The sequence below is a fragment of the Rutilus rutilus genome (assembly GCF_951802725.1).
Source record: "Rutilus rutilus genome assembly, chromosome: 23".
NCBI lineage: Eukaryota > Metazoa > Chordata > Actinopteri > Cypriniformes > Leuciscidae > Rutilus > Rutilus rutilus.
The window spans coordinates 19,624,486-19,646,386 of NC_140233.1; the positions used below are offsets into that span (position 1 = coordinate 19,624,486).

The 21,901-nt window shown below is 38.7% G+C and overlaps 1 protein-coding gene across 1 annotated transcript in view; it reads right to left on the reverse strand.

Annotated features, from left to right (window-relative positions):
- Positions 1-21,901, reverse strand: part of ces2b (carboxylesterase 2b) — a 67,123-nt gene that overhangs the window by 40,066 nt on the left and 5,156 nt on the right. Inside the window, exons 6-27 of the mRNA XM_084397039.1 lie at positions 19,630-19,734; positions 19,433-19,531; positions 19,178-19,324; positions 18,975-19,052; positions 18,475-18,622; positions 18,222-18,371; positions 17,685-17,757; positions 16,414-16,574; positions 16,138-16,327; positions 15,913-16,051; positions 15,675-15,808; positions 10,714-10,867; positions 10,486-10,590; positions 10,285-10,383; positions 9,919-10,065; positions 9,732-9,809; positions 9,024-9,171; positions 8,791-8,940; positions 8,556-8,628; positions 7,320-7,480; positions 6,985-7,174; positions 6,765-6,906 (exon numbers count right to left, since the gene is read on the reverse strand). Coding sequence (XP_084253165.1) covers positions 6,765-6,906; positions 6,985-7,174; positions 7,320-7,480; positions 8,556-8,628; positions 8,791-8,940; positions 9,024-9,171; positions 9,732-9,809; positions 9,919-10,065; positions 10,285-10,383; positions 10,486-10,590; positions 10,714-10,867; positions 15,675-15,808; positions 15,913-16,051; positions 16,138-16,327; positions 16,414-16,574; positions 17,685-17,757; positions 18,222-18,371; positions 18,475-18,622; positions 18,975-19,052; positions 19,178-19,324; positions 19,433-19,531; positions 19,630-19,734 — 2,871 coding nt within the window. The remainder of the gene's footprint in view (positions 1-6,764; positions 6,907-6,984; positions 7,175-7,319; positions 7,481-8,555; positions 8,629-8,790; positions 8,941-9,023; positions 9,172-9,731; positions 9,810-9,918; positions 10,066-10,284; positions 10,384-10,485; positions 10,591-10,713; positions 10,868-15,674; positions 15,809-15,912; positions 16,052-16,137; positions 16,328-16,413; positions 16,575-17,684; positions 17,758-18,221; positions 18,372-18,474; positions 18,623-18,974; positions 19,053-19,177; positions 19,325-19,432; positions 19,532-19,629; positions 19,735-21,901) is intronic.

Genomic DNA, 21,901 nt, shown 5'->3' on the forward strand with positions numbered 1-21,901 from the left:
TCAATGCTAATTTGATTGTCTCAGGTTATCTATTTAAATTCTTAAAATTACAGTAATTTTTCTGTTATTCATACATTCAAGTGCTTTGTGTTCATTTTTGACAAGATAAAGATATATTTTTTTTACAGTTCTAAGTGCTCTCTTTTCTCTCGGCCTTGTTGTATTAGATCTGGAAGCGTCTTGGTCATGAACGCAGAGTGTTTTCCCTTCAGGTTCTTGCCGGGTTTCTGTTCCAGTCCAATGCCGAGATACTCGGCCTCATCCTCATATTCAGGCCAGTGTGTCAGACCCGGACCATTCGGAGACCTGCCGAAAAATAGACATATTAGAGTGCAGAAACAATATGCTTTGTTCTTCTACACACACAGAGAGAGAAAATCAGGACGGATATTTTACCCAGTGTGTGCAAAGTTCCCCCAGTAGGCCATCACAGTCCTGCATAGCTCTTCCTCTTCCTTTGTGAAAGGAGCTAAAGGGGTTGAACCATTAGATGAAAATGTCAGAGTAAAGAGTTCATTTGTTTTTGCAATCACGAGTCTTACCGGTTGCTTTGAGATGAGCTTTAGCAAAGCAGGTTCCCTGAATAAAGAAAAGTTCATCCGCATGGTCGACGCCAACAAAGCTGGGTCTTTTCTTCTGGATCATACTGGGAGGATGCTGGAACTCGTACAGGTAAACCGGCGCTCCTGAGGCTGAAATCACAACAGGGTTCCTTGGTTTTACACACATTTTTACTCACAGAGTAGTTCACTGTGATTTTGGGGAGCAAAAGGATCATGTAAACATGCACAATAGACATGTCTCTCTCTAATTCAGTTCAATGATTAGGCTGCATTCTGAAATGATTAACATGAGGGCTTAAAATGTACATATAAATATTTTAATATTTAATTATTAATATACTTTAATATTCATTTAACACAATTATGTTTTAATATAATATTATTTTAATTTAAATATATAATATTTTCATGCATTCTGAAATGTTTAACATGAGAGCTTAAGTTTTTAAATTATATTGAATTAAAAATGTAAACAAATTATTAATACTAATGTACATAATTTACATTAAAATGTACGTATTTAAATATATTAATTTAAATATTTGCATAATTTAACAATTAACTAAATAAAAGAAAAATATTATGATTTTTTAATGTATTTGAAAAAGTCTCAAATCACCAAGATTTTTAAAGATCATTTATTTGATTAAATTACAGTTATATTGTGAAATATTATTACAATTTAAAATAACTATTTTCTATTTGAATATATTTTAAATGTAATTTATTCCTGTGATCAACGCTGAATTTTCACATGATCCTTCAGAAATCATTCCAAACTTTTGAGCGGCAGCGAGACGCTGCGTCGAGACGCTGTGTGAACATTATACCCGCGACGCCATAGTAACAAGTGCCTGTCAGTGTGAAATCTCTGCGCACACTGAAACGAAAGCCCATGCGCCCCTGGAGTGGAGCCGAGGTCAAGGTCATAAAACCTCACGAATGTGTGCGGCAAGGCTAACAATCCGCCGCATCACAAATATCTTGGAGGGAACCCCTGACAATAATGTTTTAGAAGCAGCCATACTCCTGTACAGCCAAAGGTGAAGGCTGACCGGCCGACTCCTAAGCAAGTGAGATGGCCTCAACCACCCACTTTCCAGAGGAGGGCTATCGAGGAGAGACCCTAGGTCCGAGAACCATTCTCGAGCCGGCCAGAACGGGGCTACGGAGTTCCCTCCGCATTATAGATGCATTGCCGATCCGAGCCAAATACGCACCGCCTCAGCGAACCGCAATTTAAGCTTTCTTCCTTTTTATTTATTTATTTAGTTCAAGCAGAAAGTGCGTTCTTTTCTATACGTCGGGAAATTTATGAATGAACACTTTTTTATCTTTTACGAGAGCTGACATACATGCTCCGCTCCCAGACAAACAACACTTTAATCGCATGTATCCCCACTCGTAATGTAGTGAGGGCAGGGAGGGACACACAATTCAAAATGCTGCTTGCTTTACATGCTGGAGACTGGCGTGGCGAGTCACGCCATTGGACTGATTTCATAGGTGCTTCACGACGCAATCACGTAGAGGCGTTCCCACAGCATCTCGACGCAGCTCGAGTTCCCTTGAAAGGGAACACATTTTTTCCTTGACATTGACGGAATTTTTCGGAATTTATGACAACACTTTCGGCGGATTGACGGAAATTTCCGTTTTTCCGTGTTTTCACTGTTATGTGGTCGGGGGCGCTATCACGCATCTCTTGAAAGAGTACAGAATCTCCTGATCAAAACACAGACGAAGAAGAAGCAGAAACAAGTAACAGAAAATGTCTTATGCACATGTGAAAGAGTTAAATGACCCTTTAACTATATACAGTGTTTACACAGTTGCAATAGTTAAATATGAATGAATCAGTAAATTATTGCTTCTCACCGCTGTGGTATTTTGCCAGTTGGAGGGCGGGGATATTAAAAAGCACATCCCCCATCATCTCTCTATAAATGTCTCTGATTTGAATGGGGTCGTTTGTGTCGCCCAGGTACTCATTTGCCACCAGGTCAGTGATCCATCGATCCCTGGGCTAAAGGGAATTGAGTTCAGAGCACAGAATTCAAAGAAAAAAAAGTGAAGAAAGATTTGAACTATTAACTGAGAGGTTACAATTACATAATGTAAATGTGCAACTTACGTCAGGGTAATTCAGGGTCAAGGCTTTTGTGGCTTGCTCTTTATCTATCCCATCAATCCATCCAAGACCTAAAAAATACTAAGGCGAAATAACATTCAACTTTATGCATAAAAAAATAAAACCTAAAATATGAATATATTATAAATGCATCTGAGATCTTTGTGTGTGTGTTGATTTCATACAGTTGATACCTTTTATTTTCAACAAGCGTAATAGGGGAACTTTAGGGTTAAAAAAGGCATTTATCAACATTTATTCATTTATTCCAACTGATGTAACCTGAACTATCCCTGTCTAAAACTACTTAAGAATTTCAGCCTTTGAATACCACTTTTTGTTTCATTTTTAATGAAGTTACTTAATTACTTAATTGAAGTAAATCAAACCAAGTGAAAGATGCACCTGCATACAAAAAAAGAATACCCTATCCTGTGGATACTAATGCATTTTCTGTTGATTTCTTTATTGAAATAATAGCTGTTTGGAGTGTGATGTTGAATATAATAATAAATGTAATATTTACTCACTGTGGGCAGTAAATAGCCGAACTCATCATTAGTAATACCAGTGATGAGAGGAACTTTACTGAACTCTTGTTTCCGAATGATCTCCTCTACAGGCTTGGGAAGGAGATGAGAATCCACAGCAACACTGAAGTGCATCATCTCGAACTATAAACACAGTTTCAGTTTATAGTTTGAGTATATAGTTCAGTTTATCATAATTGCTTGTCAGTACATTTGGCAGTACACTTCAAACCATATGTCAAAGTCAATAGAATTATGAAATTGGATATAAAGATGTATTTAAACTAAAGCACTCTTTAGGTCAACAAACTGCATTAAATATAAATTTAAACTAATACTTTTTTTTAAATCTAAATGGTAAATAACATGCAATTAAGTGTCTGAAAACAAATGAACTGTCATGAATGACAAACTTTTTCACAAGTGATCTTTTTGCTTTACACCAAATGATTTCAAAAACATTTTTCTTAAAGGTATAGTTTACCCAAAAATGAAAATTACCCCATGATTTACTCCCCCTCAAGTCATCCTAGGTGTATAAATAAATAAGTAAAAGTAAAATAATCGGTTTGTTGATAGACACACTCTTGTTAATGCTAATGGTGAGGAATTACAGTTGCAACATCTCATAATGTACCACAAACTGAGTAGCGTATCACTGAGAAACGTCCTGCTCGAGCCGTCCTTGCGATGGAGGTTTGGGTTTAATAACTAGTTCTTCCAGTGTTTCATCATCGGACTCGAGCTCGGATTGATATGGTAAAATTGACGTCATTGTTTGTTACTGTCTTTAGTTTATGGTATACAATCCCTGAGCTGACGTTCAGTTATTGCAATGGGCGGTTTTGTTTTCGACACAATGCGTATGCGTTAGACCAATCACAACAGACTGAGCTGTCTGGCCAATCAGAGCAGAGCAGCTAGCGAAAAGAGGGATTTAGAGAGACTGGTTCATCTGACGAGTCATTTGAGAATCGTTGAAAAATGTGGTGATGTGCAAATGTATATTATGAGAAAATTAAACAGTTTTTTGACCTTTGATGCATGTAAACCTGTTGTAGGAGACTCCAAAACAACATTAGGAAACTTTAAAATAGCATAATAGGGGCACTAACTCAGATTGTATTAGTCTGAAAGAAGAATGTCATATACACCTAGGATGGCTTGAGGGTGAGTAAATCATGGGGTAATTTTAATTTATGGGTGAACTATCCCTTTAATGGCTTATTTTTATGAAAAATCTCACACCTTTTTGGAACATTCCAGAACTTCCTCCTCAGACCAGCCCATGATGCAGTCAACGATCTTTGATGAACTGCTACTGTCACAGTTGCATGATTTGGCTGCATTCTGCAATGATCATCAACATGAGGACCTAAGAAGACTTTTAAATAACAAAATTATGAAAATATAAGAAGGTTATGAAAGGAAATGATACCTGGGCTATCAGCAAAGGATTAGCCATCACTAAACCATGCCAATAGGCAGTCCCGCTTTCTGCAATGGCTCGATGAAACAGACCAGAAGCCAATGGTGAAAGAATCTTAAAGATATAATGACAGAAAGTGACTCCATCATTCAATACAAATAATTTTGCAATCATTACAGCTTAATAATTGTTTCTACAGTTACTAAATAAAGATGCACACCAGCGTGGATACACTGACTCCTCCAGCAGACTCTCCAAAGATGGTCACTGATCCAGGATCTCCACCGAAACTGTGGATGTTCTCCTGAACCCATTGAAGAGCAGCCACCTGGTCCAGAAGACCATAGTTTCCTGGCGCATGTTCATCTCCTGTGCTGCAAAATGAAAAGGAAACTTTTATCTGAATCTGTGATTAAATGTATTCACATAATAGGGCTTAAATCATGTGTACTAGTGTTGCACCAAGATGAGGTTTTTTAATGAAACACTGAAGCCAAAATTAAATAATGATGAAATTTCGTCAATCATTTTGGCCCTCCAAATTAAATTTGTCACTGTTTCGTGGAGAAATTGTCAATGATTTTGGCCAAATCTTTTCAGTTTCAGAAATTTCCGAGCATCACTAATACGTACATTGCACAAAAACATAAATATATTTTAATGCCAAGTTGCAAGCATTAATTGCAATAATTTAATGCCATTAAACATTTAATTCATCCTTACATTTAAAGTATTGTTGTGAATTTTTTTTTTATTATTTATTTGATTTTAATTACTAATACCTATAACTTTTGCTTCTTTACAAAAAATAAAATAAAAAATAGATTTTTTTGTAGTCAACCTACACATTTGAAAATGACAAATTATATAAAAAAAAAATAAAAAAAATAAATACATACATTACGGCTATTGAAATAAAAAAAAATCATTAAAAGAATCTATTTGATAATGAAAATTTAATCCAGATTTGATAAATTTGTAAATTACAGACTAAATTTTTCCCTACTTGTAGTAAAAATCCATTAAATCAAGATTCCAATCTTCTACTGTGGGTTTTTAATCCAGTTATATTTGCATCTTATTTTTAATAGTTTTTTAAAGGAACACGCCGCCTTTTTGGGACTTTAGCTTATTCACCGTATCCCCCAGAGTTAGATAAGTCCATACATACCCTTTTCATCTCCGTGCGTGCCGTAACTCTGTCTGACGCACTCACCGCTAGCCTAGCTTAGCACAGGTTAGAAGTACGGTTAGAAGATGGCTGTGTCTCATGTGACCTTGTTATTCGTACACGCTGTGACTATACAAATCACAACATGTAAATAGGAAAATGTTTGCGTTATTTTGTCACTTATTGGGAGCAGTATGCTAGCTGGAGCTGTTTACTTCCAGTCTTTGTGCTAAGCTAGGCTAGCGGTGGGTGCGTCAGACAGAGTTACAGCATGCTCGGAAACGAAAAGGGTATGTATGGACTTATCTAACTCTGGGGGATACGGTGAATAAGGTAAAGTCCCAAAAAGTCGGCGTGTTCCTTTAAATAATTAATACAGAATATTTTTCTGATTATTTATTGTAATAATTATAAAGCGTCTGATATAATAACAATGTAACATGAAGTGATTTTTATGCATTACTTTTATGCATAGAGGTTTTATGCTTGAACTGCCATAATAAAAATAAAAAAACGTTATTAAAATATTATGAATTGTACCAAAGACCAATTTTCAGATTTCATTATGCACTGCATCATTTAAGAATCACACTTGAATCAAATTGCTGTCAGAGGAAATATTCACACCTCATAATAATAATAAATTAAAATTGATGATCTTTCCGCTTTCATTAAGCATTTCATATGATCCAGGGAATCTACAGCTGTTAAATAATTTATGGCACCAACCTTAAGAATCCCAGCAGTCCCAATCTGTACTGAATCAGAACCACGACCACATCCTGATACGCTGACAGAACAGAGCCATCGTACACTGAAGCTGAACCAAAAGAAAGTCCTCCACCATGAATCCAAACCATGACCTAGAAAACACGTGGAAACATTCTCGACCCAATTTCTATGAGGATGTTCAATCCCAAAAAGCTGTTGTTGAACTTACTGGCAACTTGGCGTCTTCTTCACCAGGTTTGACTGGAGTGTAAATGTTGAGATACAAGCAGTCCTCTGAGACCTCAGGAATCTCCACATCCATAGAGAGAAACTCCAGCTCAAGGACACTCGCTTGCCTGTCCTGAATGCACCTAAAGAATCCACAGTACATTAGACACTGGAAATGTCAAAACACATTTGAATTTAAATACTGTTGTGTGGCATCTCACATTGGTGGCTGTTTGGTTGCATCTCTCACTCCTTGCCATTTCTCTGCAGGCTGGGGCCGAGCCAGTCTCAGAGGCCCCACTGGGGGCCTGGCAAACGGTACACCGAGATAGCTATTGATGACAGTTTCCTTGCCCTTCACAGTCAGGAAGGAACCTCTTAAAGAGCCTAATTTTGTTTCCACTACAGGTCCTGTCAAGAAAACCAATCATAATATAATATAAAGATTTAATTTAGTTTGCATAAGGCAAAAAAGATCCAATTTGACTTGCATTTAGCAAATAAATTATGGTTTTATGACAATTTTTTTTATTTAATTCTGAAATTGATAACTTGCCTTCATTCCACTCTTTTATAATCTGTGGAAGTTTTTGAGTCATGAAAGTAAAGTGTTGTCCCTTAATGTTTTTGCCAGGTTTCTGTTCCAGTCCAATGCCAAGATACTCAGCCTCAGCTCCATATTCAGGCCACTTTGTGAGGCCCGGACCATTCGGAGACCTGACGTCAATGACAAACACAAAAAAAACAGACATTCTAATGCAAAACTGTCACTTGCTTTACTGTTATATAACTAATTTTAATTATTTTAGTTTCTATGACTTAGACCATAGAAAATATGCATTGCAAAATAATCCTTGCAAAATAAAAAAATTAAAATTTGCTGTAAAACATTGACTTGAAAAATTGTAATAAAATAAAAGTGTAAAGCAAAAAAAAAAAAAAATTGTCCATAATTACCATAATATAAAAACACAAATGAAAAACACGGTCATTATCAAGACCACTGTTGTAACGGTGCATTTCTACATACTCCTTTATTTGTAAATGTCCATAAACAACTCATTTATTAATTAAGTGACATAAAAATCAATAATAACATTCAGTGACATTTTGGCCCTTAAAGGCGCAGTAAGCGATTTTTGAAAAACGCTGTTGAAAGTGCATTGGATCGAGCAGCACAACAAACTTGTAGCCAATCAGCAGGAGGGGGCGTGTCCACTCATGATGGGGAGGAGAGTAAGCTGAGCAAGAGGGAGCTTGAAGAAAAGAGAGACATTACAAAAGAGAAAGGTTCAGAGGAATATCACTGGAAAAAGAAGGGGATATCATCAGGCAAGAGCTTTAGGACCCGCGTAAATATTAGAAAAGCTTTCTAGCACTGGAGAGTCATAAGCGGGAAGGCCTGAAAAAGGAAGTCGAGGTTGTTTCTGGTCTATATATACGCGAGTAACATTGGTTTTGAGTGTCACTGTTTGTCTGGAGCTGGTGTGCTGCTGGCGACTAACAACCAACTCTTGCTTGTATATACTCTTGTGTACTGCATGTTCACTTTTTTGTGCTTCCTTATCGTTCGTTCGTCACCGCGAAGCATTATTTTGCTTAGCTTCTGCTATGATAAAAGAGACACTCTTGCATTGCGTGTTCGTGCATTTTATGGGCGGAGCAATGAAGGGAGGGGTGTGTTTGTTTGGGCTGATTTCAAATATCAACAGCGTTTAACAACGATTTAGAAAAATAGCATACTAGACCTTTAACCTAAAAGGGAGTGTTTATCACTGATGTGATCACTTACCCAGTGCGGGCAAAGTTTCCCCAATAAGCCATGGCAGTTTTACAAAGTTCATTTTCTTCTTCTGTGTATTTTTCTGAATTATGAAGAAGAAAGAATATTTAAGAGACTTTTAAGTAGCCAATATCTCATTACTTTGACAGTATAGTTCTGGTTAAATCTTTGCAACAAAAAAACAATGAGACTGCAGTTAGAACTTGAATACTAACAACCCTATTTTATATAAATTAGGCTGTACCTTTCATATGTATATGTCCATTTCCAAAGCAGTAACCAAAAACAAAAAAAATGTCATCTCCATGGTCACTTCCAACAAAACTGGGTCTTTTCGTTTGAAGTATACTGGGAGGATGTTGGAATTCATACACGTACACTGGTGCACCAGCATCTATTAAGGGAAAATGACTGAAAATAAACTGGCATAATTGGTGCACAGTGGCACAGTGATGCATGAATAGAGTAAACTCTCACCTCTGTGGTAATTCGCTACTTTGCGAGCTGGGATGTTGAAAAAAAAGTCACCCATCATCTCTCGAAAGCCATCTCGGATTTTGATCCTGTCAGTGGATGGCCCCAGATACTCATTTAAAACAAACTCAGCAATCGCCTGATTCTGAAGCTAAAGGAAGTGATATTTCAATTAATAGAGTATTTTTTTATTTTCCGTTCAACATTTTAAGCAACACAGCATAATTTATCCTCCATGATTTATATGTATTTTTGTAGACAGTATTTCAGTCATGTCCTGAAACTTGGTATTTCTTTGTGTTAACATAACAGATGAGTCTGTTTACAAAGTTTTGATCTTTAGAAGAAATAGGAATATACAGTGGGATATACGTTTGCATAACTGTAATAAAAAATAAATAAAAACTTTCAAAAAAACAATGCTTTGTGATTGCATTACCTAAAATTAACACACAACTAAAACAGGAGTGAACCTAGAATAAAACCCTGGGGGATGCCACAAATAAATGCAGCAACTATTGATAAGGGCAAATGAAATTAAATAAAATTAACCAAAATATTTCTTCTGTGTAGTAAACAAATAAGTTGATAGATTAATAGAGTGAATTAACTGTTCTACCATGCACTTTGTATATACACTTATTACTGCTACTTTTCAAACTTGAAAAAAATGATGCAGCTATCAACAAAAAAATAATAATTATGTCTTACATCAGAATAAAATAAAGTCAAAAATGTCATGATCTGCTCTCTGTCCATTCCATCTATCCACCCTGGGGGTCCAAGAATCTACAGGAAAAAAGATTTTGAATATTAAGTTCTCTTGCATGCATTCAGAGATTTCATATTTTGGAAATAATCTATGACTTTAATGTAAAAAAATAAACATTTCCATTACATTAGGTAATATATAGCCACCATCATCATCAGTAACTCCAGTGATCAGAGGTACTTTATTAAACTGGTGGGATTGAAGAAGCTCCTCTACAGATTTCGGAAGGAACTGACCATCCACTGTCACTCCAAAACGAAGCATTAGTTGTTCCTGTATTATAAGCCCAACATATGCAAACACACATTTAGCTCAGAAATTATCTGTATTAATATTATTATTAATACTGATATTAATCACTTAATGGCGTGACCTTGCAAGTTTTTTTTTTTTTACAGAGAGTAAAAGATGAAAAGAATTTATCAAATTCAATTAAATATAAACATTTAATGTGAAAGGATGGATAGATGAATGTATGGTTGCAATGCAAACCCTGGCAATCTTTAATATGTCCTCTTCTGACATCTGCATAACACAGTCAACGATCTTCTTTGTGCTGGAAATATCACAGCCAGATGCATTTCCCACAAACTACAGAAAGATGTTGATACATTTTGATTAAATATCTGTAAGTCACAGTGAAAGAAAATGAAAATCGTAACTTTGAATTTGTAATGAATTTGTGAAATGTACTTGGGCTGTTGGCAGAGGGTTGGGATTCATAATAGCATCCATTGCTGCTGTACCGCTCTCTGCGATAGCATAGCGAAACAGATTTGCAGATAATGGAGAAAGAACCTATAGAAGATGTAGAGAAACTTTTTAAAACACACAGGTATATAGAAGCGTTTGTAAAGTCATATTTCAGAGGATCTATACAAGTCCCTAATCATTGCATGACCCCAACAACTAAATTCTTACATGTAAAGACACACTGACTCCTCCAGCAGACTCTCCAAAGATGGTCACTAATCCAGGGTCGCCCCCAAAGCTGTGGATGTTCTCCTGAGCCCAATGAAGCGCAGCCACCTGGTCCAGAAGACCATAGTTTCCTGGTGCATGTTCATCTCCTGTGCTAAATGGTCATTTATCGAATACAAGGTCGTAGAGAAAATGTTCAAAACATGGAAAATAGTCTACAAGTGTTCTATACAACTAAAGGTGCAGTCACATTTACTGTTGTTTGTGAATTTTCACGGCAAAATCTAGTAATTTCAATAGGAATTCACGCATCTGGAATTTCACACAAGGGCGAAAGGTTTCCCTAATTCTTCCAATGCAAATATTGTTTTTATATGTCAGAGTTTCTTCTATTTCAGGCACTTTTATATCTCTGAGGGTTCTTTAAAGCTGCAGTCCGCAGTTTTTCCTCTTTGTCGCCATCTCTGTTCGAAATATGTAATTGCAGTTATTCGCAGGATTATCAACTTTACGTGGGTTGTGCCTCGGCACGGCACAGCGTGGATGAATCCAATGTTTCGAGGAGAATATGCGGCTGTCAGTCACCGCGCCGGTGTGGATACTGTCATTCGCAATCACAGATTCTACTTTTTGGAAGAATGACCAACATAAGAATTTTCAGCGGAAAATGTCATCTGAACAAGTAACATCCACTTTTGTTCTGATCAACTGACTAACATTAAGGAAAAAAAAAAACATTGCAGTAAATCGCGCTGATTAAATCTAATGATCGCTTATCATATCAAATTATACTTTGTTCTCAAATTGTTAATGTTAACAACATCAGCATTGCATAATTACATTTAATGCGTTTCCGATGTTATCCTCGTTTTGGCATGGGCCCGGTGGCAGTCTCTTTTTTTCTGTAGCCACTCCGAAGTCCAAAGTCTTTTGCATTTTACAACGGGTGAATCTCTAGTTGTCACTGGTGATTGTCGTTAGAACTGTGATGGATTTTAATTAATCAACTTTAATTAATCAACTAACATTTGTTTTTCTTGCAGGAACAACATTCATATGGTTTTTAATGTTTCCAAACTCTTTGGGGAAAACTTGTGACTTTGAGTATGTGTGTGTATAAATAACAGAAAGGGGAAGTGAAACTAGGCAGATGACTAGTTTTCAAAACCTTGTGATAAGTAAATCACAAAATCAGAGTTTGCTTGTGCCAGTGACAGAGGAAAAAAGTTGGGGCTTTTGAACCAATTGAATCAATCATATTGAAGGTGACTTGTTAGTCTTATTTGTTTTCTCGATTCTATAAAAACTGTTGTATCTGTGTTTTCTGGTGGGATTCTCAATGGAATTTGTCTGAGATCCCCCGGCCTTGCTTCTGGGGAGAGATTCCCTGAGAACTGCTCGGGAAGATCTCCTGGTCGTGATTAAAGCATTTAAAGGACATTTGCAGGTCTGTTTGTCGATTTATTCCTGCGCAGGAATTAGTTTAGGAAGGGAGCTAGTTTAGGGGAACAAGTTAGTTAGGTGACTATTATTGAATGGGGACGTCGATTTGTAGACGAGACCCAGATAGTTAGGTTTAGGGAAAAATCTACCACAGAACCTTTCTGGATCCGCCAGCAAATTAACAAGTTTAATTATATCAAGTGCTGTGAGAAAAGGCTATAAATCTCCACCTATAAACATCCTCACACGCAATATAGCCTACTAGCCGAGACACCTTCTTTATGTGTACAGATGTGACGTAATGACGCAAAGACATGCTCAAATGTCCCGCCGAAATCCACCCGTACCAATGGAATTAAAAACATTATTACAAGCTTACCGTTTTGAATCGAGCTAAGGCAAGCAGAGAGTTTTGAACACTTTTTAACCCAAAAAAGTTACGGACTGGAGCTTTAACAGATTTTAAGATTTTTATCATTTTTTGTTGTAATGAAGATCCCATTAAAAATGTATTGGGATATTTTTATCATGCCATGTTTTATTTTTGCTACTTTTCAAATACCTTTTACATACAGTTTACCCAAACCTGGACTTTCATATGATATGACATCATAAAATATAAACCGTTATATGTTTACAATCACAAAGTTATGATAAATTGTAAGCACTTTAAATATTATTGTGCAAGAGTTAAGTTCCCTTTCTATACAGTTCACTTGCATTGCGTCAGTTTGCTGACGCTGATGGGGAAAACTCAATTTTCTCAGAATCCTGAAACCTGATTGCTTCACGTCTGTGCAACTGCATAGACAAATGGCATTCTAGCCCACCGAAAGGGACAGGGATGGCTGCCTATATAAGCCATGCAGAAATGCCCATTAGTCAGAAACCTTCAGCCTGGGATCACGCTCTTCAGCGAACCGGCCGCTCCCTCATCTCCTTCCCCTCTCGAGCCAAGGTGAAAGAGTTGAGCAGCGACACAGAAGCGAGCTCACGTTGGCCCAGCACCCGCGTGCCTCACTCTCCCCCGAAGAGTCCACTTTACTCTTCACCCGCGAGGATCAACGCCTCTCATCTGGTGCGAGTGGCATGGTCTCGTTTGGCGGGTCTGATAAAGAGTTAAACTCAATGTCTCTGGCCACCTCAGAGAGCGAAGAGGGGGCGAACTCCAGCGATGACTCTGCCCCTCTGCCACCTAGAAGAGCTCGGCTTGGACTGGTTGGCCCCAGAAGAGCCCGCCCAGAGCCAACTTGATGAATGGTTTCTGCAGCCAGGGCGCTGCCAGCAGGATCCTTGTCAGTGTCCAGCCCCGTTCTTCCCAGAGGTCCACCAAGAGATCACTAAGATGTGGTGCGCCCCCTAATCGGAGCACAAAGCTCCCCCCGTGGAAGAAGCTGTCACTGCACACCTCTGCCTGCCTACGACTATCGTCTGGAAGACTACAGCTAGTCACCCCTCCAAGCCCTGCAGAACCACGTCAGCGCTCACCTCCAGAGTATTCGCCGCTGACAGCCACGTCAACTCCGCACTGTTTAAGAAGCTGCGCAATGCACCGTACTTGGCACTGCACACTACAAAAGCCACCTCTACTGCTGGATCGCCACTTGTGGCTTAATCTCACCAAGATTTAAGACGCTGACAGGACAACTCTTTTCGACTCTCCCGTCGGGCCTGTTTGACTCCGCGGTAGACAGCTTTGTGGAGCGCTACATTGCGGCCCATAAGTCATCACAGGCTATGCGTCACTTCTTCCCCAAAAGAGTCAGCTCCTCTACTGCCTCCAGTCTCTTCAAGATGGCCCAGTCGACTCAGAAGTGACCCAGGGCAGCTTCAGCACCCGTCCAGCCCCAGCCAAAAGCGGAGAGGAGGGGGAAAGAGTTCAGTCCCACCGAGGCAAGACCACCCCCAAAGCGTGCCCATCTTCCTCTTCAGTTCAGGGCACTGGAAACAATGTTTTTGTTGCCAGTTCTACTTCTTCGTCCCCAAGAAGGATGGCGGCCTCAGGCATATCCTTGATCTGAGATGTCTGAATCGCGCCCTCATGAGACGGCCTTTTAGAACGTTAACTATTAAACAAATCCTCGTGCAAATTCACCCCGGGAATTGGTTTATATCAGTGGATCTGAAAGACGCCTATTTTCATATCCAGATAGCCCCCCACCACAGACCGTTCTTGAGATTCGTGTTCAAGGGGGTGGCATACCAATAAACAGTCCTTCCATTCAGACACTCTCTAGCTCCGGGTACTTTTACGAAGTATGTAGACACGGCTCTCTCCCCTCTGAGACAGGCGGGAATCTGCATACTCAACTACCTCGATGATTGGCTGCTTATAGCCCAATTGGAACGAGAGCTATGCGGCCACAGATCCCAGCAACAGACAGCAGTGAAATTAGCCTCTTAAAGGTCCCGTTTTTCCTGTGTTTTTGAAGCTTTGATTGTGTTTACAGTGTGCAATATAACATGTGTTCATGTTTCGCGTGTAAAAAAACACAGTATTTTCCACACAATTTACTTATCTGTATACCGCTGTTTTCACTGTCCTAAAAACGGGCTGATGACTTCCTTGTTCTATGAAGTCCCTCCTTCAGAAATACGTAACGAGTTCTGATTGTGCCAGCGGTTCCTGTGTTGTGATTCGACAGCAGCTTAGCGCACGTTGCCCGGAAAGGTCACGCCTCTTACCATAACGTGGAGATGCATGCGCTCAGTGTTATTGTAAACGCAACTCTTCCTCTACTGGGGCGGCAGTGGCTCAGTGGTTCATGTAGATTGTCTACAAACCGAAAGGTTGGTGGTTCAATCCCCGGTTCCACCTGACCAAGTGTCGAGGTGTCCATGAGCAAGACCCCAGCTGCTCCCGACGAGCTGGATGGCGTCTTGCATGGCGTCGGTGTGTGAATGGGTGAATGTGAGGCTATGTAAAGCGCTTTGGTGGCCATAGGTCTGTGAAAGCGCTATATAAATGCAGTCCATTTACCATCTTCTCTGTGGGAGAGCCCCCTCTTTTTGTGTATTCCTGTAGGCGGAGGTTAGTCAAAAAACTGTTCTAGTGACGTCATTAAAGCAGGAAGTAGAGGGATGTAGTCCAAACCGGCCATTCGCTGTAAGCTTTGAAAGGGGACTTCCGTTAAATAAAATATCTCGCTTGGCATTAAACTTTGAGCTTTATCATTTTACAGGTATTATTTATGCTCTAACAGCAACATTACACACTAACTAAAGTTTGAAAAATGGGATCACGAAGAACAGGACCTTTAAGGCAAATGAGTTGGTCTTTTTAAAATGAATTGTCTACCTCACAAATCATCATTTGAGATGTGATAGAAACAACATTACACCTGTAATGCATGCAATGTTGGACAATCTTAGTGAACATGAGAGTATATGATATGTGACTTTATTTTCTAAAAATCCACAGGGCCAAAAGTGCTCACAGTTGAAAAAACAATGGAACAATTGAAATAATATTTTTTAGTAAATAACTTAGAATGTTGAGAAGCTGTAGATGTTTTTACCTGAAAAATCCAAGTAGGCCAAGTCTGTACTGGATCAAGACTACAACTACATCTTGATAAGCAGCCAAAACATGTCCGTCAAACATGGACGCAGAGGCCGCAGAAAAACCTCCGCCATGAATCCAAACCATGACCTATTGCACATCATGTATTAAAAAAGAAAAAAAACATGAATCAACATACATTTTTATGCATACAAATAGAGCAAAGCTCAATTAAATTCAGACCAATCACGTACAGGTAACTTGGTGTTGTCTCCAGGTTTAGAAGGAGTGTAAATGTTGAGGTAAAGACAGTCCTCTGATACTTCAGGGATCTCAAAACTTATAGACACATCAGCCATCAAGTCTATAAGCATCTCCCTTGCCTGTAAACACCTGGGATAAAGAAAAAAGCAAAGTGTTATTGTTTCCAAATGAAAATGCCTGACAATTTAATTTCAGTAGTTCTGCTTTAATCTCACATTGGTGGCTGTTTGGTTGCATCTCTCACTCCTTGCCATGGTTCTGCAGGTAGTGGTGGAGCCAGTCTCAGGGGGCCCACAGGTGGCTTTGCAAACGGTACACCTAGATAGCTACTGACAACTGTTTCCTTGCCCTTCGCAGTCATGAAGGAACCTCTTAGAGATCCTAATTTGGTTTGTGCTACAGGTCCTGTCAAAAACAAATGTGCAACCATTCTTAATATTATACAGTGAGCCTTAGAGAATTTTGAAACAATGTTGACTTTGATAACTTGCCTTCCTTTCGCTTATTTATTAATCGTGGAAGGGTTTGAGTCATGAAATTAAAGTGTTTTCCCTTCAGGTCCTTTCCAGGTTTCTGTTCCAGTCCAATGCTGAGATACTCAGCTTCAGCTCCAAATTCAGGCCACGATGTGAGGCCCGGACCATTCGGAGACCTGAAAAAGGTTTTTAAAATATAGTTTAAAACAAACTCTAAGAAATGCATTCTTTTTATACATATTTGTTTAATATACTTAAAAAAATTTAAATATCAGCGCCTCCAGCCTGTAGAGCCGACGTGTGGGTGTATATGTATCCATATGTATCTATTGCAATATATCGTGATATGCATCAAATCGTCAGGCACCTGTCGATACCCAGCCCTAATTTTAAGCAAAAAGTATGAAATGAATGACCCTAAAATGCCATGTATTGTAATCATCAAGTAAAAAAGTAATGTGTATTTCTTACAATTTAAATACATGTGAATGTACAGATCTTGGTCAAAATATTAATATATTTTTATTATCTAACATTAGCAAAGGTTAATAAATTTAGTAAGTATATATTGCTCATTATTAAAGTTAACTAATGCATTAACTGATTTTAACAAATTAAACCTACTGTAAACTTAATTTTTTTTATTTTTAAAAATGTCATGATAAATTATAATATATACAGTATTAATTCATAAATATCATGTTTTTTTGGGAGCCGCATCACATGACTTTTTACAACCTTAACTGATTGACTCAAGAGGACGGCAGGGGTCTTCACTATGATTTCACTTCCTGTTTTAAGTGTATGTTTCTGCATGTTGGTTGCACCACATGATTTGATTTGGCAGACTTTTGATTTGTTTAAAATATTTATAACATTTGAACAAACTTCTTCAAAGATTATAGCAAACTACTTGGTAATGTTTTCAAGAATTTCATCCTTTAAACAAAGCTTTTTATTCATGATTCATGATCACCTGTCTACCACCCTGAACATTTTCAACTGGACTTGTCTGCTGAACCTGTGCAACATCTTTGTTGATCCTGGAACAACATTCCAATCAACCAATCAGATTTGAGGGACAAGTTTACAGTTTATGTCAAGTTTATGCTTACAACCAGGGTTAGGTGCTTCTACATCAGTGTTATTCAACTATCATTTCCCTCTGATTTTAGGAATAAGTTATGGATAGGGTTAGATACAATTTTCAGACAGGAATGTTGTTCCAGTATCAACAAAATATGTTGACCCAGGAACACACAGGACATGAGATTTGTCTCACTCACCCAGTGCGAGCAAAGTTGCCCCAGTAATTCATGACAGATCTACAAAGTTCATTTTCTTCTTTTGAGAGTTCACCTGAATTAAAACAGGAAGAAAGACGTCAAATAGGAAAAACAAAGAGAGACACTGTATTGATTGTCACTACCTATAAAATCCTTACTTTGACAACTGCTGTGGTTAATGATATCAATGAGACTAAAGTTTGAGATCTTAAAGTATGGTCCCATTTAACGTTTTTCAGCAAATTTTCACAGTCGAAATCCAGTCATTTCAACAGTAATACACGTAATTGGAAATTTCGAGTGAGGCCGAAAGTTTCCCCCACGCATATTTCACAACGTGTTAAAGCAAATTCACTGTGTTGACCAACAGAAAGCTGCTTCTGAAAGTGATTTCTCTCTGAGCTGTGCTTCATACATCGCTACACTGCTGACAATGGACCATTTTTCTGTGGAATTTTGTGAAAGTTCGCTAGTGTGACTGTACTTCTAAAACACTAAATCTATTTGTTATATTTTCTAATATTATTGGGGTTGTACCTTCCAGCTTTATAAGTCCATCTGCAAAGCAAAAACCAAAAACAAATACAATTTCATCTCCATGGTCACTTCCAACAAAACTGGGTCTTTTCTTTTGAAGTATACTGGGAGGCTGCTGGAATTCATACACGTATACTGGTGCACCAGCATCTAGAAATAGACGAAATTGATAATTATTGTTGTGTATCACTGAAACAGCATTCTACAAATTTAACACAGTCATACTTCTACAGCGCATTGAACAAACTCTCACCTCTGTGGAAATTCGCTACTTTGCGAGCTGGGATGTTGAACAAAGAGTCTCCTAACATCTCTCGAAAACCATCTCGGATTTTGATCCTGTCAGTGGATGTGCCCAGATACTCATTTAAAACAAGCTCAAGAATTGACTGATCTTGAAGCTAAAGGGGATAAAAATAGATATTATTAAAAATGTTTAAAGGACTTTTAAATTACAAACCATATAGGTTAGTCTTGCAGCTTACTATCAGAGTTCCTCTAAAACCCTCCACCTCCACCAGCTCCACCTGCCTAGATCTATGGACAGTTGCAAGTCCATTCTTGCTCTGCAGCAGCAGCAATACTCAAAAGCAGCAGTGTAACAGATCTAGTCCACCAAACCAAACTATTTCAAAAGTTGTTATTAAATTAATAATATAATTTATAATTTAATATATTTCAATCGTAACAACTTTTGAAATAGTTTGGCTTTGGTGGACTATATATATATAATTGAAGATACAACTCTCTTACAGCATGATTAAACAAGGTCAAAAACGGCACGATCTGCTCTATGTCCATCCCATCTGTCCATTCAGGCGTTGAAAAGAACTATGGAAAAACATTTGCTAAATGTGAATATACTGTAAAATACTGACTGAAGTTCTAATTTTTGGAAAAACAAATCTCGTGTTTGTATTTTTACACATTTTAAAAGTGAAGAAGTCTGTCTTTACATTTGGCAGCATATATCCACACTCATCATTAGTGATTCCGGTGATCAGAGGCACTTTATTAAACTGGTGGGATTGAAGAAGATCTGCTGCAGGTTTTGGAAGGAACTGGCCATCTACTGTCACTCCAAAAAGAAACTCCGGATGCTCCTGTTTCAAAAGACAACACACCGTTTAGTGCATAGATGGACTGTTTGCATAAATGTATGAGTGTTCACAGAGATTCAGTAAGAAAGACTAGTATTTGGACAGACAGACCTTAGCAATTGTCAAGATGTCTTCTTCTGTCAGCTGCCTCACACAGTCAACGATCGTCTTTGTGCTGGAAATATCACAGCCAGATATATTTCCTACAGCCTAGAGAGAAACAAGTGATATTTACATTAAATTTATTTCATTTTGACTACAGAAAGTTCAAAATGAATTTGTTTAGAAATTGAACAGGTGTAACTGACCTGAGCTAATGCAAGAGGGTTTGGGCTCATGAGAGCATCCATTGCTGCTGTACCGCTCTCTGCGATAGCATGATGGAAGAGGTTTGCAGATAATGGTGAAAGAACCTGTGAATTATTTTTGTGGAAATGTTATGGTTCAATGACATAATGCTAATTTTTTTACTGAAAAATACTTGAGAGTCTTACTGGAATATCAGCCTTATGGGTTTTGCGAATATGTAACCAATGAAAAGTGTTAGAAAGAGCTTGTGACTAAACCTTGTAACTGCATTGGCTTCTCAATGTGTCAGTCAAACCTCATAACTCCACCCCGACTCTATCGTGAATGAAGTGCCAGGTTGGTGACCACTGCACTACACCATGCGGACCAATGCCTGCCTATGGGCTGTGAAGGTCACCAAGCACAACCTTCTCAGGCTTAAAGGGTTAGTTCACCCAAAAATGAAAATTATGTCATTAATGACTCACCCTCATGTCGTTCCAAGCCCGTAAGACCTCCGTTCATCTTCTGAACACAGTTTAAGATATTTTAGATTTAGTCAGAGCTTTCTGTCCCTCCATTGAAAATGTATGTACGGCATACTGTCCATGTCCAGAAAGGTAATAAAGATATCATCAAAGTAGTCCATGTGACATCAGTGGGTTAGTTAGAATTTTTTGAAGCATCGAAAATACATTTTGGTCCAAAAATAACAAAAACTACGACTTTATTCAGCATTGTATTCTCTTCCGGTCCTGTTGTCAATCCGCGTTCACGACTCCGCAGTGACGCTGCTGACGTAAGACGCTGCTGACGTGTTATCTGGTGCGCCCGAGCTTCGTTTACAGTCTGAGGGAGACGCACGCTGTATTCAAGCTATTCTACATTGTTTGTATTTTGGTATTGCTATATTTTTTAAAATGGTGCGCAAGTGTGCATGTCAGCAGCGTCTTACGTCAGCAGCGTCACTGCGGAGTCGTGAACGCGGATTGACAACAGAACCGGAAGAGAATACAATGCTGAATAAAGTCGTGGTTTTTGTTATTTTTGGACCAAAATGTATTTTCGATGCTTCAAAAAATTCTAACTGTCTCACTGATGTCACATGGACTACTTTGATGATATCTTTATTACCTTTCTGGACATGGACAGTATACCGTACATACATTTTCAATGGAGGGACAGAAAGCTCTCGGACTAAATCTAAAATATCTTAAACTGTGTTCCGAAGATGAACGGAGGTCTTACGGGCTTGGAACGACATGAGGGTGAGTCATTAATGACATAATTTTCATTTTTGGGTGAACTAACCCTTTAAGCACTGAAATACTTGATGGGCCTCGACCCAGAGAAACCTAATTACCAGCAACCAAATTAGACACATCCTGTAACACCACAGCCATGCTACCTAGAAGCTCAGTGTTATAGACTCCAGGAAAAAACCCAAAGCATCCATGCTCAGCTTTTTCTGAAATGTGAACTCTTGTATTAAACCAGTCTGAGCCACAGCAGCAGGACAGCCCAGAGCCAGAGCAGAATTAACAGGGGAGACTATAAACATAACCTCAGCTAAATCCATAGCACTACATCTAGCAGCTGAACCAGGCGATAGATGAAATACAGTGTTGCTCACAGCAACTCTACATATAACCCTACCAGGACTGAACAAGCCTAAAGGGAAGCAATGTACCGAAGGGAGCATGCAAAGAAAGAATTCCTCAGCTTCCAAGATAAACCAGACTAATAGGCTGAAGAAGCAATAGAAAATGGTTTGCAAACCGTGATCCAACCACTCAAAGCCCCACTGCAACCTTAGAGTAGCCTGGGGACAGGGATCAACCCATTCACAAGGAGCATAATCCTGCTTCAAACCCAATATGACAATTTGGGGAGGACAACAAGTAAGAAAGTGGAATTTTCCATACTCAATCTCAGCTGTCAAGCTCTACTTGTCCTCACCCTGCTCAGGAGCTCAATCCTACTTCAAATCACTCAAGCTCAACTCAACAGATGCTATTATCCCAGCGAGTTCACCAAGGAAGAGTGCTATACGGCAATATCACCTCTGCCCATCCTCACGAAAAATGTTTACACGAACACCTCCCAGCTGAATACACTGGAGGAGGAACTGATGGAAGTGTTATAAAAACACCAGCTTTTAAACCCATCAAATCTCCTCTCCCCTTGTGGCCACATTCTGCATTACACCCCCAGCTGGAGGGAGGGCATCCTTTAAAAGTGAAGGAGTTGCATTATCTCACCATGACCAACACCTTCAGCGGCCCTCAGTAG